The sequence below is a fragment of the Somniosus microcephalus genome, chromosome 3, assembly GCF_052327205.1.
Source record: "Somniosus microcephalus isolate GS21.2 chromosome 3, FLI_Smic_1.0, whole genome shotgun sequence".
Lineage (NCBI taxonomy): Eukaryota > Metazoa > Chordata > Chondrichthyes > Squaliformes > Somniosidae > Somniosus > Somniosus microcephalus.
Genome location: NC_140989.1, coordinates 93,122,721 through 93,139,645, shown reverse-complemented (window position 1 = coordinate 93,139,645; position 16,925 = coordinate 93,122,721). Strand labels below are relative to the sequence as shown.

Genomic DNA, 16,925 nt, shown 5'->3' with positions numbered 1-16,925 from the left:
GGGTCTTCGCATACAGTTTCTTAAGTGCCCGAATCACCTCTTCGTAATTATCCCAGTCATCAACATATTCGAACACTTTTGGGGTCACATAATTGACAAGTATCTTCAATTTAGCAGGAGCATCCGCTTTACATTCATCCAGAAAATTCTCAAAAGTACGATACCAATGCTTCCATACCCTGCCAGCTGCTGGTGTATTCGGGTCCAAGTCCAGACGAATAGGTCTAAGGATTTTCTCCATGATGGGTGGTTCCCTGGATCCTTAACTTCCGAGTTTGTCTGAAGGTCGAGTATTTGTCAGTGTAAATACTAAGTTACTTAAATTGATGTAAGAAAAAGGAGACTTACCATCAAGTAACTTTAAAGTAAGCTTTAAGTAACTTATAAACACACTATATACACAAGAGGTCTTTACCATGCCTCTGGTAGAAGCCTCTTACAATACTGAACAGACCAGTATTTATACCAGTCCAACAGGAAGTGACATATGACAGGAAGTGAGGTATGTGCACAGTTCATAGTTCATAGTTCACAGGAAGTGATGACATAACTTCCCGGAAGTTATCATTTTTATCACAGTTACCTCTTCAATCTCACTGAAGGCAGACTGAGTAAACACTAGATGAGGCAAAGTTTACTTTGAATTGTAAGCTGCTTTATTCCAGTCATGGTGAAACATAAAGAACAATATGTATGATTGGAGACGTTTAGTTCAACCCGTACAATTTATATTCTCCTAAGAATATAAAGTATAGAGCATGTGATGTTACTCTCACTTCAGTTGGTTTACTTCACCCAACTTAAACAAGAGATTTACTAGCTAATGCTCCCATATTTCTAATCTCTTCACCTCAGCGAAAGTCCTCATAGCTTGTCCCATAATAAAAGGCTGACTGCCCTTGTTGCTTTGCTGTTTTGATAGCTCCTCAGACAGGAAGTTAAGCCCAGGCTCTTCGCTCCCGGCACAGGTGCGCAGACGGCACCTTCTGCCAAATTAGCTGCCCAAAAGTTTAAATCTTCCCCACAATATTTTTCCTGTGCATTGCGCCACCAAGATAGTCACACTTGGGATCTAGGGTCAGGAAAATAAGTTCCAATATTTCTTTGAAAAGGCAATATTTGTACAACAACAACAACTTATATTTATGTAGAAATAACAACAGAAAATGCTGGAAAAACTCAGCAAGTCAGGCAACATCCGTGGAGAGAAATTTGAGTTGACGTTTCGGGTTTGACCCTTCTTCAAAACTGGAGAGAAAAGGAACTAGATCGAAGGCAGGGCTGCGATCAGACAAAAGAATAAAAGAACCAAAAGAAGTAAAAGAGATTAGAAGCTGGACGAGATGGTAATAGGCTGTGATTAGGTGTAAAGTGTACTGGCAGGGCAAAAGATAGCTGCCAGGTGTGAGAGAGAAACAAAAGGAAAGGGGGGGGGGGGGAAAGGAAAGGAGTGGAAAAATATAAGTGAAAATGAAATAGGGGCCGAGGTTATGATCTGAAATTGTATATTTATGTAGCTCAGTTAACATAGCAAAACGTCCCAAGGCGCTTAACAAGAGTGATATCAATAAAAACATTTTTGACACCGAACCACAGGAGATATCAGGACAGATGACCAAAAGTTTGATCAAAGAGGTAGGTTTTAAGAAACGTCTTAAAGGAGGAGAGAGAGGTAGAGAGGTGGAGAAGTTTAGGGAGGGAATTCCAGAGCTTAGGGCCATAGCTGCCAATGGGGAGTGATTAAAATCGGGGATGCGCAAGAGGCCAGAATTGAAGGAGCACAGAGATCTCAAAGGCTTGTAGGGCTGGAGGAGGTGATAGAGATAGGGAGGGGCAAAGTGATTCTTAATGGGTACAGTTACAAGATGGATTGCGTGTGTGGAGAAAAAACTTGCTTGAATGTCAAATATTTGACCTGATGTAATGAAACTGTCCTATAGCTATTTCAGTCTTCTTTAAAAGGTTGTGTAAAGCACAAATGGAGGAATTCTGGAAGTGAGCCACTGAATTAGACTAAGTATTGCCACTTATTCCAGCTGTATATTTCATTATCTAGCTACTAAGCTGTCCATTATGTTCATTTTCTCTTCAGCTTTTCACATTTTTATTTGTAATTTATTAGATAGGTTCGTAATAGCCTGTTGTTAGTTAAAACAGGAACTTTTCACATCTGCACATAAAGTAAAATATCAGCTTTCATTCAGGTCACAGTATATCGAAGCCTTTTGGATGAGGTAAACAGACAAGATTCTACGTTAATGAAAGCAACTATTTGATACAAGCATTTTTAAATAACAGATACTACAAGATGAACCTAGGTTATTTACCTTAATATGTTTCACTCCACAGCTAACAAGTCTGTTTGGCTGATGTGGATCCCAAGCAACATCAAAGATCTGTAAACAGATAGAATTCAGGTTTAAACTTCATGCTCAGCCTAATTTTGAGAAGTATCATTAGTATTACCATCTAAAGGATTAAATCCAGCACTATGTCACAATATGTATACAACTGCAAATATCTAGAGAATAAATCGGTAGTTTAAATAGATGCAATTGTAACCATTTTATAAAATTTATAGAAAAAAACTCATTTTGGTTGCCTTCCGTCACTAACAGGAGTGTGAATGGCAAGACTGGCACAAAAAGGATGTAAAGACAGATACAAAGCATAACAAACCTCGAGGAACAATTCACTACCAGCTAGAGTGAGACTCCACAGCTTCACTGGTCCCTTTATGGGCCTCCAAGGTTGAGTGTCATGTGATGTAGACAGGACTTTTCATGCCACCACCAGCTGTGGTAATCAAGAGTAGGATTCAAGGATTCTCAGCCCTCCCGCTTATGGCAGGAGTCTACTGGAATGGGCGACTGATCTCCCGAGCGCTGCTGCTGGCAACTCAGGAGAAATAGTCCTTGTATGCGTGGCTTGCACATGTGCAGTACTCCCGGCTGTCGCAATCAAACCGGATTGTCTGGGCTCTGCTGGTCTCCCAGTTACTCGGAACGCAACACACTGCTTCATTGCGGTTATGAGGATAACGGCAATGGGGCCAACTAAAATTGCCTGGAAACGCCGTGAGTCCTGAGAGAGCAACTGGGGGAGGGAGAAAGAGAGTAAAACATAAACTGGGAAGGGAGAGAGAGAAAAAATAAACTGGGGAGGGAGAACGAGAGATATAAAAACTGGGGAAGGGAAAGAGAGCGAAACACAAACTGGAGGGGAGGAAAGAGAAACACAAACTGGGGCGGGAAAGAGACAGAGAGAAACACAACATAGGAGAGGGAGAGAGAAACACAAACTGGGGAGGGAGGGAAAGAGCAACACAAACTGGAGCTAGAGAGAGTTCATGCCGGTCTGTGATGTGCGCTGTTGTATATGTTTTGTTCCAGGAGTCAGGCAGCTTTGGTGCTTTTCTGTGAGGACTGAGCCTCACCTCCCTGAAGCTGGGTTTCAGCAGTGGGGTGTGGGAATCAGTGTATTGAATTAGGTTTGGTTTTGGTTTTATTTATTATTTTTATAACTTACTGTATATTTGTAAAAAGTTATAAAATTGTATGAAAACTTCAGTTAGAAGTTACTTATATCAATGATGTGTTTGTTGAATCAGTGGTTTCTCATTGCGGTCGATACTATAGAAACATCACAGAAATAGTTTTTAATTTAAACATTACTTATCCTTAAATCTTTCTATTCTTTTGTGTTCTTTCTTTGATTTATAAATTATGTTATTCATTCACTATAAAACAAAAAGTCTTGGGACTTGGTAATAATAGGATACTCAATTAAGGTAAATGCAATAACATTTCCAAACAGTGGGCAAATATCACGTGATCAAATGTCATATGATTAAACATCACGAGTGGTGTCATGTGATCGACTGCCATGTCTCCCATGGTCAAATCTCCAGGAATATGTCAAACCAGAGTTGGCAACCCTATAGGTCTCTCATATCAGATTAGCATGAATGTCTCTTGCAATCAGCATTGGATTGTCTGCCCTATCGTGTTCAGGCTGTTGCGGCTCCTCTTGCTCATGCCCTTGGTCCTGGATGAGAGGATCTTCATCCTCTGGGGCATTCATGAGAAGGCATCTTTGTAAAACAAAATTGCACAGCATACAGCATACCTTCAGAAACCTTGAAAGTCTCACCAAGCTCAAGCTGTAGCAAAGAATAAACCAGATGAATCTAGGCATCTGAACCTTTCCTTTAACATGCTAAAGGAGTACTCATGGCTCTGGTGAAGTAATGTACATTGTTGTAGCGCAACTGAGCTGGGTTCCTGGGAAAGTACAGAGATGTAATCAAGCGTGACTTGAAGCATAGCCTTGATCTCCAAGAATACACCCGGAGGCTCCCTTTCTGTGGTAGAGTGCTGGCAGAGCAGCTCCCTAGAAAGCAAGCATTCACTTGCATGATGGTATGCTGTTGGTAACAAATGAGCCGCACATTGAGAGAGTAGAATTTTCTGTTGATGAACATATTGGCATTGATCAAGGAGCACAATCTGTGACTACTTGAACCTTGTGGAATCGGTCACTCAGTAAAATTGCAGTGCCTCGTCATGTTGCCATTGAGTGTTCATGGGGAGGCTGGTTACTTGCTCTAACAATGCATCCATGACTTGTGTCATGCATCTGTGCACAGCTATTTGGCTTATGTTACATACATTCCCAGTGGCAGCCTGGAGTAATCCTAGAATCGCAGAAGCTAAGGGTGGTTGTGCAATTAATGGCCACTAGCAGAATGACATGTGTGGTGGAAGTGGGCTACCTGGAATGACAGACCCACAGAGCTGGTGGAGATGGACTGTATCATCAACGAAGTCAAAAGCTATGGAATGATTAAAAAGCAACAGGCTCCCTCAGTCAATGTCACAGAAGATACTATTCATGAATTTGACCAGATCAATGTCATTGCTGTGACATGGGTTGAAGTTGGACTGAAAGGGAGTTCTGGAGAAATGGGCATTGAGCTGGGAGGTGACAACATGTTTTAGGACCTTAGAGAAGAAAAGCTAGAGAGAGGATGATGGAGGATAGAGAGGATGATGGAGGATAGATACGCTGAGCATACACTTGTTGAGTAAGGCGTGATGATAGTAGATTTTTTAAAGGGAGAAGAACGATTTTTGTGGAAAGGGAACTGTTAACAATGGTTGGGACAGAAGATTGAGTTTGAGGATGTAGTTAGTCATGGAGAAGAGGAGCCTCGGGGTGCCCATGCACATGGGGATGATTTTACACAGAATTTACAACACAAAAACAGGCTGCTCGGTCCAACCACCTATGTAACCTGTTCTTAAATGTTGGCATAGTCTCTGCCTCAATTACAAACTCTGATAGGGTTGTGAGACTGTGGAATGCACTGTGAATCTTTTTCTTGCTCTCTGTACTAAATTTCTTATATTTAATCTTATATCTATGCCCCCTCATTCTAGACTCTTCAATCAAGGCTCTGATAGAAGACAATGAGGCACAGTAAAGACAGATCTGGTGATTGATGAAGAGACTAGTAGTACGACAGGTACTGCTCGATTATGCATGCTTCAGATTGAAGCGAGTGTAGGTGAGATGTGTACTCGGGGAGTGACAGGACTGGGGGAACAGCGATTACTTTCCTGGGAACAATGGCAACAAGGTGAAAGTGAGGGAAATTTATATGTCCACATGAATATGTGGTGATGCTGTAATTGCACTCTTTTGCCAGTGACTATTACTGTAGTGTCACCACTGATGAGAGGGTGTAATTAGCATGACAAGGTTACAGAGGCAGTTTCCATTACAAATGTGAACACAGGAATTCAGAATGGAATTATAGAAATAAGGATAGAATATATGACCTTAAATTTGGGGCCGAATAGCATCCGTCTGTCCTGGTCTAGATATTCCCCAGTCTCTAATCCCATTTCACCGCAAGACTACTCTTAGTCTTGACTCCCCATGTGCAACTCACAGGTCTCTTACTATTTTTGAAGCTGAGAATACACAGCAAGATGGTATGCACATGCGCCAATTAGAGGTAGCTAATCTGGTATTTATTAGTCCTTGAGCGGGGAATTAGGTTTTATTATTCTTAGGGGACGTCCTGCATTTTGATGGTAATGGGGTAGTTGTGGAGAATGGTCCTGGGGTTTGGCAGAACTCTGGTTGGAATGTGAGTTCTGGTTGGCTGGTGGATTCCAGGGGCTGGGTTTTACTTACCGAGACGAGTTGGGGGTGGGACTGTTGCCTTCCGGGTTCTAGTCCCACCACCAGCGATGTCTGACGAACAGACACTATTGTGCCCTGATTGGCCTTGTTAAGCCCGCCCTACGGGCTTGCCGGCCAATTAAGGGAAAGCCAGTGTCAGATGACGTCAGTTGATGACGCTTCATCTGCCGGTTTTCTTAAAGGCATATGCACCACACTTGTTTGACAGATGATTTGACACTGTTTGACAACTTTGAGGTGCTGTCAGACACTGAATCACTGTTCAAAGGTGATCCCTTGTACCCAGGCTCTCCAATTACTCTCTCCTTAGGATAAAACAGATGGCAGCTGCAGCTGAGATTGCAGAAGCCATCTGTCACTTCTCCCGATGAGATGAGGCTACGCAAACACTTAACAGCTTGTCACCTGCTGAAACATCTAAACACATTAAAAATTACATTCATAACATTTCCTTACCTCTGATACTAGCCGTTGTCATTTTGCATCCTTCACACCAATTCTGCAGCGGTCATCCAAACACCAACATAACAACAGACCCACAGCACACCTCACTTAGCCTGGCGGGGTTCCTCGACGTCAGGAAGCCCGCAGCAGCAGTTGGAAAATTGGGAAAAGCCTCTTAACTGCCTGTTAACTGGCAGTTAAGTGGCTATAATCCTCTTCCCACCACTAGGAGTCGGGTCCCTGCGCAAATCGGGGGCCCGACTCCCGGGAAGATTGTATGGAGGCGGGTTGGGAGCGGGTTCGGGACTATTGATTTGATTTAATTTAATTTAAATTCATTAAAGGGAAAGTCATGGCAGCACAGCTCGACCCCGTGGCATGCTCCTCCTGCACTATGTGGGAAATCAGGGACATTTCCTGTGTCCCTGATGACCATGTGTGTGGGAAGTGTAGCCAGCTGCAGCTACTGGCAGACCGCATTGCGGCACTGGAGCTGCGAATAGATACATACTGGAGCATTCGCAATGCTGAGGACATTGTGGATAGCACGATTAGGGAGTTGGTCACACCGCAGGTAAAGGCTGCACAGGCAGGAAGGGAATGGGTGACCGCCAGACAGAGTTGTAGGTGCAGGCAGGTAGTGCAGGGGTCCCCTGTGGACACCCCCCTCTCAAACAGATACACCGCTTTGGATATTGTTGGGGGAGATGGCTTATCAGGGGAAGGCAGCAGTAGCCAAATTCATCGCACCATGGGTGGTTCTGCTGCACAGGACGGGAGGAAAAAGAGCGGGAGAGCTATAGTGATAGGGGATTCTATTGTAAAGGGAATAGATAGGCGTTTCTGCAGCCGCAAACAAGACTCCAGGATGGTATGTTGCCTCCCTGGTGCAAGAGTCAAGGATGTCTCGGAGCGGCTGCAGGGCATTCTGGAGGGGGAGGGTGAACAGCCAGCTGTCGAGGTGCATATAGGTACCAACGATATAGGTAAAAAACGGGATGAGGTCCTAAAAGCTGAATATAGGGAGTTAGGAGGTAAATTAAAAAATAGGACCTCAAAGGTAGTAATCTCAGGATTGCTACCAGTGCCACATGCTAGTCAGAGTAGAAATAGAAGGATATTTCAGATGAATACGTGGCTAGAGGAATGGTGCAAGGGGGAGGGATTCAAATTCCTGGGACATTGGAACCAGTTCTGGGGGAGGTGGGACCAGTACAAACTGGACGGTTTGCACCTGGGCAGGAGGGGGACCGATGTCCGAGGGGGAGTGTTTCCTAGTGCTGTTGGGGAGGGTTTGAACTAAAATGGCAGGGGGTTGGGAACCTGTGCAGGGAGACAGAGGATAGGGAAGCAAGGATAGAAGCAAAAGACAGGAAGGAGAAAAGCAAAAGTGGAAGGCAGAGAAATGAAGGGTATAAATCAAACAAGGCCACAGCAAATAATAATTCTAAAAGGACTAAGAGTGTTAAAAAAACAAGCCTGAAGGCTTTGTGTCTTAATGCGAGGAACATTTGTAATAAGGTGGATGAAATAGCTGCACAAATAGATGTAAATGGATATGATATAATTGGGATTACGGAGATATGGCTCCAGGGTGACCAAGGCTGGGACTCAACATCCAGGGGTATTCAATTTCAGGAAGGACAGGAAAAAAGGAAAAGGAGGTGGGGTAGCATTGCTGATTAAAGAGGAGATTAACACAATAGTAAGGAAGGATATTAGCTTTGATGATGTGGAATCTGTATGGGTAGAGCTGAGAAATACCAAGGGGCAGAAAACGTTAGTGGGAGTTATATACAGACCCCCAAACAGTAATGTTGAGGTTGGGGATGGCATTCAATGGGAAATTAGAGACGTGTGCAATAAGGGCACAGCAGTTATCATGGGTGACTTTAATCTACATATAGATTGGGCTAACCAAATTAGTAACAATACTGTGGAGGAGGAATTCCTAGAGTGTATACAGGATGGTTTCCTGGGCCAATATGTCGAGGAACCAACTAGAGATCAGGCCATCTTAGACTGGGTATTATGTAATGAGAAAGGATTGATTAGCAATCTTGTTGTGCAAGGCCCCTTGGGGATGAGCGATCATAATATGATAGAATTCTTCATTAAGATGGAGAGTGAAGTAGTTGACTCAGAGACTAGGGTCCCAAATTTAAATAAAGAAAACTACGATGGTATGAGGCACGAGTTGGCTAGGATGGATTGGGGAACGTTACTTAAAGGGTTGACGGTGGATAGGCAATGGCAAACATTTAAAGATCGCATGGATGAACTACAGAATTTGTTCATCCCTGTCTGGCATAAAAATAAAACAAAAAAGGTAGCGCAACTGTGGCTAACAAGGGAAATTAGGGATAGAATAAGATCCAAGGAGAGGACATATAAATTGGCCAGAAAAAGCAGCAAACCTGAGGATTGGGAGCAGTTTAGGATTCAGCAAAGGAGGACAAAAGGATTAATTAAGAGGGGGAAAATAGAGTATGAGAGTAAGCTTTCAGGGAACATAAACACTGACTGTAAAAGCTTCTATAGATATGTGAAGAGAAAAAGATTGGTGAAGTCAAGCATAGGTCCCTTGCAGTCAGAATCAGGGGAATTTATAATGGGGAACAAAGAAATGGCTGAACAATTAAATACATACTTTGGTTGTCTTCTCAAAGGAGGACACAAATAACCTCCCAGAGATGTCGGGGAACATAGGGTCTAATGAGAGGGAGGAACTGAATGAAATCAGTATTTGTAGGGAAATGGTGTTCAGGAAATTGATGGGATTGAAGGCCGATAAATCCCCAGAGCCTGATATCTACATCCTAGGGTACTTAAGGAAGTGGCCCTAGAAATAGTAGATGCATTGCTGGTCATCTTCCAAAATCCTATAGATTCTGGCACAGTTCCCATGGATTGGAGGGTAGCTAATGTAACCCGACTATTTAAAAAGGGTGGTAGAGAGAAAACAGGGAGTTATAGACCAGTAAGCCTGACATCGGTAGTGGGGAAAATGCTAGAGTCCATTATAAAAGATGCAATAGCAGAGCACTTGGAAAACAGTGACAGGATCGGACAAAGTCAACATGGATTTACAAAAGGTAAATCGTGCTTGACTAATCTACTGGAATTTTTTGAGGATGTAACTGGTAGAATAGATAAGGGAGAACCAGTGGATGTGGTGTATTTGGACTTTCAGGAGGCTTTCGATAAGGTCCCGCATAAGAGATTAGCGTGCAAAGTTAAAGCATATGGGATTGGGGGTAAGGTACTGACTTGGATAGAGAACTGGTTGGCAGACAGAAAGCAAAGAGTTGGAATAAACGGGTCTTTTTCCGAGTGGCAGGCAGTGACGAGTGGGGTACCGCAGGGATCGGTGCTTGGACCCCAGCTATTCACAATATATATTATCTAGACGTGGGAACTAGATGTAATATCTCCAAGTTTGCAGACGACACAAAGCTGGGTGGGCGTGTGTGCTGTGAGGAGGATGTCGTGAAACTCCAGGATGATTTGGACAGGTTGGGTGATTGGGCAGAAGCATGGCAGATGCAGTATAATGTGTATAAATGCAAGCTTATCCACTTTGGTGGCAAAAACAGGATGGCAGATTATTATCTGAATGGCAATAGATTGGGAGAAGGGGAGGTGTAACGAGACCTGGGTGACCTTGTGCACCAGTCGCTGAAGGTAAGCATGCAGGTGCAGCAGGCGGTTAAGAAGGCAAATGGTATGTTGGCCTTCATAGCAAGAGGATTCGAGTACAGGAGCAAGGATGTCTTGCTACAGTTGTACAGGGCCTTGGTGAGACCATACCTTGAGTAATGTGTGCAGTTTTGGTCGTCTTATCTGAGGAAGGATGTTCTTGCCATGGAGGGAGTGCAGCAAAGATTCACCAGGCTGATACCTGGGATGGCAGGAATGACGTATGAGGAGAGATTGGGTCGATTGGGCTTGTACTCGCTGGAGTTTAGAAGAATGAGAGGGGATCTCATCGAAACTTATAAAATTCTAACAGGGCTAGACAGACTAGATGCAGGAAGGATGTTCCCGATGGTCAGGGAGTCCAGAACCAGGGGTCACAGTCTAAGGGTAAGGGGTAAGCCATTTAGGACAGAGATGAGGAGGAATTTCTTCACCCAGAGAGTGGTGAACCTGTGGAATTCTCTACCATTGAAGGCAGTTGAGGCCAATTTATTAAATATATTCAAGAAGGAGTTAGATATATTTCTTAAGGCTAAAGGGATCAAGGGATATGGGGAGAAAGCAGGGACCGGGTACTGAATTTGGATGATCAGCCATGACCTCATTAAATGGCGGAGCAGGCTCAAGCGGCTGAATGGCCTACTCCTGCTCCTATCTTCTATGTTTCTATGGGACCCGCTCCCATTCTTTTTGACTTTCCCTGCAGTCCCGCCTCCAAACCCGCCTCCTCAGGGCTGATAAAATCCAGCCCCTGGTGTCTGTCAACAGTGAAGGGAGTGGCACGGCATTGGCCCGAGAGCAGTGGGTGGAGGGAATGGCAGGGCACTGGCCTGAGAGCAGTGGGTGGAGGGAATGGCACAGCATTGGCCCGAGAGCAGTGGGTGGAGGGAATGGCAGGGCACTGGCCTGAGAGCAGTGGGTGGAGGGAATGGCACAGCATTGGCCCGAGAGCAGTGGGTGGAGGGAATGGCACGGCACTGGCCCGAGCGCAGTGGGTGGAGGGAATGGCAGGGCACTGGCCCGAGAGCAGTGGGTGGAGGGAATGGCAGGGCATTGGCCGAAGAGCAGTGGGTGGAGGGAATGGCACAGCATTGGCCCGAGAGCAGTGGGTGGAGGGAATGGCACAGCATTGGCACGAGAGCAGTGGGTGGAGGGAATGGCAGGGCACTGGCCCGAGAGCAGTGGGTGGAGGGAATGGCAGGGCACTGGCCCGAGAGCAGTGGGTGGAGGGAATGGCAGGGCACTGGCCCGAGAGCAGTGGGTGGAGGGAATGGCAGGGCACTGGTCCGAGAGCAGTGGGAGGAGGGAATGGCACGGCATTGGCCCGAGAGCAGTGGGTGGAGGGAATGGCACGGCACTGGCCCGAGAGCAGTGGGTGGAGGGAATGGCAGGGCATTGGCCCGAGAGCAGTGGGTGGAGGGAATGGCACAGCATTGGCCCGAGAGCAATGGGTGGAGGGAATGGCACAGCATTGGCCCGAGAGCAGTGGGTGGAGGGAATGGCACGGCATTGGCCAGAGAGCAGTGGGTGGAGGGAATGGCAGGGCACTGGCCCGAGAGCAGTGGGTGGAGGGAATGGCAGGGCACTGGCCCGAGAGCAGTGGGTGGAGGGAATGGCAGGGCACTGGCCCGAGAGCAGTGGGTGGAGGGAATGGCAGGGCACTGGCCCGAGAGCAGTGGGTGGAGGGAATGGCACGGCATTGGCCCGAGAGCAGTGGGTGGAGGGAATGGCACAGCATTGGCCCGAGAGCAGTGGGTGGAGGGAATGGCACGGCATTGGCCCGAGAGCAGTGGGTGGAGGGAATGGCACGGCATTGGCCCGAGTGCAGTGGGTGGAGGGAATGGCAGGGCACTGGCCCGAGAGCAGTGGGTGGAGGGAATGGCACAGCATTGGCCCGAGAGCAGTGGGTGGAGGGAATGGCACGGCATTGGCCCGAGAGCAGTGGGTGGAGGGAATGGCACGGCATTGGCCCGAGAGCAGTGGGTGGAGGGAATGGCACAGCATTGGCCCGAGAGCAGTGGGTGGAGGGAATGGCACGGCATTGGCCCGAGAGCAGTGGGTGGAGGGAATGGCACGGCATTGGCCCGAGAGCAGTGGGTGGAGGGAATGGCACAGCATTGGCCCGAGAGCAGTGGGTGGAGGTAATGGCACGGCATTGGCCCGAGAGCAGTGGGTGGAGGGAATGGCACGGCATTGGCCCGAGAGCAGTGGGTGGAGGGAATGGCACGGAACTGGCCCGAGAGCAGTGGGTGGAGGGAATGGCACATCATTGGCCCGAGAGCAGTGGGTGGAGGGAATGGCACAGCATTGGCCCGAGAGCAGTGGGTGGAGGGAATGGCACGGCATTGGCCCGAGAGCAGTGGGTGGAGGGAATGGCACGGCATTGGCCCGAGAGCAGTGGGTGGAGGGAATGGCAGGGCACTGGCCCGAGAGCAGTGGGTGGAGGGAATGGCACAGCACTGGCCCGAGAGCAGTGGGTGGAGGGAATGGCACAGCATTGGCCCGAGAGCAGTGGGTGGAGGGAATGGCACGGCATTGGCCCGAGAGCAGTGGGTGGAGGGAATGGCACGGCATTGGCCCGAGAGCAGTGGGTGGAGGGAATGGCACGGCATTGGCCCGAGAGCAGTGGGTGGAGGGAATGGCACGGCACTGGCCCGAGAGCAGTGGGTGAAGGGAATGGCAGGGCACTGGCCCGAGAGCAGTGGGTGGAGGGAATGGCACAGCATTGGCCCGAGAGCAGTGGGTGGAGGGAATGGCACGGCATTGGCCCGAGAGCAGTGGGTGGAGGGAACGGCACGGCATTGGCCCGAGAGCAGTGGGTGGAGGGAATGGCACGGCATTGGCCCGAGAGCAGTGGGTGGAGGGAATGGCACAGCATTGGCCCGAGAGCAGCGGGTGGAGGGAATCGCACGGCATTGGCCCGAGAGCAGTGGGTGGAGGGAATGGCACGGCATTGGCCCGAGAGCAGTGGGTGGAGGGAATGGCAGGGCACTGGCCCGAGAGCAGTGGGTGGAGGGAATGGCAGGGCACTGGCCCGAGAGCAGTGGGTGGAGGGAATACACGGCATTGGCCCGAGAGCAGTGGGTGGAGGGAATGGCAGGGCGCTGGCCCGAGAGCAGTGGGTGGAGGGAATGGCACAGCATTGACCCGAGAGCAGTGGGTGGAGGGAATGGCACAGCATTGGCCCGAGAGCAGTGGGTGGAGGGAATGGCACAGCATTGGCCCGAGAGCAGTGGGTGGAGGGAATGGCACGGCATTGGCCCGAGAGCAGTGGGTGGAGGGAATGGCACGGCATTGGCCCGAGAGCAGTGGGTGGAGGGAATGGCAGGGCACTGGCCCGAGAGCAGTGGGTGGAGGGAATGGCACAGCACTGGCCCGAGAGCAGTGGGTGGAGGGAATGGCACAGCATTGGCCCGAGAGCAGTGGGTGGAGGGAATGGCACGGCATTGGCCCGAGAGCAGTGGGTGGAGGGAATGGCACGGCATTGGCCCGAGAGCAGTGGGTGGAGGGAATGGCGCAGCATTGGCCCGAGAGCAGTGGGTGGAGGGAATGGCACGGCACTGGCCCGAGAGCAGTGGGTGGAGGGAATGGCACAGCATTGGCCCGAGAGCAGTGGGTGGAGCGAATGGCAGGGCATTGGCCCGAGAGCAGTGGTTGGAGGGAATGGCACGGCATTGGCCCGAGAGCAGTGGGTGGAGGGAATGGCACAGCATTGGCCCGAGAGCAGTGGGTGGAGGGAATGGCACGGCATTGGCTCGAGAGCAGTGGGTGGAGGGAATGGCACGGCATTGGCCCGAGAGCAGTGGGTGGAGGGAATGGCACGGCATTGGCCTGAGAGCAGTGGGTGGAGGGAATGGCACAGCATTGGCACGAGAGCAGTGGGTGGAGCGAATGGCAGGGCACTGGCCCGAGAGCAGTGGGTGGAGGGAATGGCAGGGCACTGGCCCGAGAGCAGTGGGTGGAGGGAATACACGGCATTGGCCCGAGAGCAGTGGGTGGAGGGAACGGCAGGGCGCTGGCCCGAGAGCAGTGGGTGGAGGGAATGGCACAGCATTGACCCGAGAGCAGTGGGTGGAGGGAATGGCACAGCATTGGCCCGAGAGCAGTGGGTGGAGGGAATGGCACAGCATTGGCCCGAGAGCAGTGGGTGGAGGGAATGGCACGGCATTGGCCCGAGAGCAGTGGGTGGAGGGAATGGCACGGCATTGGCCCGAGAGCAGTGGGTGGAGGGAATGGCAGGGCACTGGCCCGAGAGCAGTGGGTGGAGGGAATGGCACAGCACTGGCCCGAGAGCAGTGGGTGGAGGGAATGGCACAGCATTGGCCCGAGAGCAGTGGGTGGAGGGAATGGCACAGCACTGGCCCGAGAGCAGTGGGTGGAGGGAATGGCACAACATTGGCCCAAGAGCAGTGGGTGGAGGGAATGGCACGGCATTGGCCCGAGAGCAGTGGGTGGAGGGAATGGCACGGCATTGGCCCGAGAGCAGTGGGTGGAGGGAATGGCGCAGCATTGGCCCGAGAGCAGTGGGTGGAGGGAATGGCACAGCATTGGCCCAAGAGCAGTGGGTGGAGGGAATGGCACGGCATTGGCCCGAGAGCAGTGGGTGGAGGGAATGGCACGGCATTGGCCCGAGAGCAGTGGGTGGAGGGAATGGCACGGCATTGGCCCGAGAGCAGTGGGTGGAGGGAATGGCACGGAACTGGCCCGAGAGCAGTGGGTGGAGGGAATGGCACATCATTGGCCCGAGAGCAGTGGGTGGAGGGAATGGCACAGCATTGGCCCGAGAGCAGTGGGTGGAGGGAATGGCACGGCATTGGCCCGAGAGCAGTGGGTGGAGGGAATGGCACGGCATTGGCCCGAGAGCAGTGGGTGGAGGGAATGGCAGGGCACTGGCCCGAGAGCAGTGGGTGGAGGGAATGGCACAGCACTGGCCCGAGAGCAGTGGGTGGAGGGAATGGCACAGCATTGGCCCGAGAGCAGTGGGTGGAGGGAATGGCACGGCATTGGCCCGAGAGCAGTGGGTGGAGGGAATGGCACGGCATTGGCCCGAGAGCAGTGGGTGGAGGGAATGGCACGGCATTGGCCCGAGAGCAGTGGGTGGAGGGAATGGCACGGCACTGGCCCGAGAGCAGTGGGTGAAGGGAATGGCAGGGCACTGGCCCGAGAGCAGTGGGTGGAGGGAATGGCACAGCATTGGCCCGAGAGCAGTGGGTGGAGGGAATGGCACGGCATTGGCCCGAGAGCAGTGGGTGGAGGGAACGGCACGGCATTGGCCCGAGAGCAGTGGGTGGAGGGAATGGCACGGCATTGGCCCGAGAGCAGTGGGTGGAGGGAATGGCACAGCATTGGCCCGAGAGCAGCGGGTGGAGGGAATCGCACGGCATTGGCCCGAGAGCAGTGGGTGGAGGGAATGGCACGGCATTGGCCCGAGAGCAGTGGGTGGAGGGAATGGCAGGGCACTGGCCCGAGAGCAGTGGGTGGAGGGAATGGCAGGGCACTGGCCCGAGAGCAGTGGGTGGAGGGAATACACGGCATTGGCCCGAGAGCAGTGGGTGGAGGGAATGGCAGGGCGCTGGCCCGAGAGCAGTGGGTGGAGGGAATGGCACAGCATTGACCCGAGAGCAGTGGGTGGAGGGAATGGCACAGCATTGGCCCGAGAGCAGTGGGTGGAGGGAATGGCACAGCATTGGCCCGAGAGCAGTGGGTGGAGGGAATGGCACGGCATTGGCCCGAGAGCAGTGGGTGGAGGGAATGGCACGGCATTGGCCCGAGAGCAGTGGGTGGCGGGAATGGCAGGGCACTGGCCCGAGAGCAGTGGGTGGAGGGAATGGCACAGCACTGGCCCGAGAGCAGTGGGTGGAGGGAATGGCACAGCATTGGCCCGAGAGCAGTGGGTGGAGGGAATGGCACGGCATTGGCCCGAGAGCAGTGGGTGGAGGGAATGGCACGGCATTGGCCCGAGAGCAGTGGGTGGAGGGAATGGCGCAGCATTGGCCCGAGAGCAGTGGGTGGAGGGAATGGCACGGCACTGGCCCGAGAGCAGTGGGTGGAGGGAATGGCACAGCATTGGCCCGAGAGCAGTGGGTGGAGCGAATGGCAGGGCATTGGCCCGAGAGCAGTGGTTGGAGGGAATGGCACGGCATTGGCCCGAGAGCAGTGGGTGGAGGGAATGGCACAGCATTGGCCCGAGAGCAGTGGGTGGAGGGAATGGCACGGCATTGGCTCGAGAGCAGTGGGTGGAGGGAATGGCACGGCATTGGCCCGAGAGCAGTGGGTGGAGGGAATGGCACGGCATTGGCCCGAGAGCAGTGGGTGGAGGGAATGGCACAGCATTGGCCCGAGAGCAGTGGGTGGAGCGAATGGCAGGGCACTGGCCCGAGAGCAGTGGGTGGAGGGAATGGCAGGGCACTGGCCCGAGAGCAGTGGGTGGAGGGAATACACGGCATTGGCCCGAGAGCAGTGGGTGGAGGGAACGGCAGGGCGCTGGCCCGAGAGCAGTGGGTGGAGGGAATGGCACAGCATTGACCCGAGAGCAGTGGGTGGAGGGAATGGCACAGCATTGGCCCGAG

General features: G+C 51.1%; 1 protein-coding gene across 7 annotated transcripts in view; it reads right to left on the bottom strand.

The window, feature by feature from the left end:
- Positions 1-16,925, bottom strand: part of eml6 (EMAP like 6) — an 844,856-nt gene that overhangs the window by 596,784 nt on the left and 231,147 nt on the right. For all 7 annotated transcript variants that reach the window (XM_085981352.1, XM_085981349.1, XM_085981353.1 and 4 more), the window contains one exon: positions 2,328-2,396. In XM_085981352.1, coding sequence (XP_085837478.1) covers positions 2,328-2,396 — 69 coding nt within the window. The remainder of the gene's footprint in view (positions 1-2,327; positions 2,397-16,925) is intronic.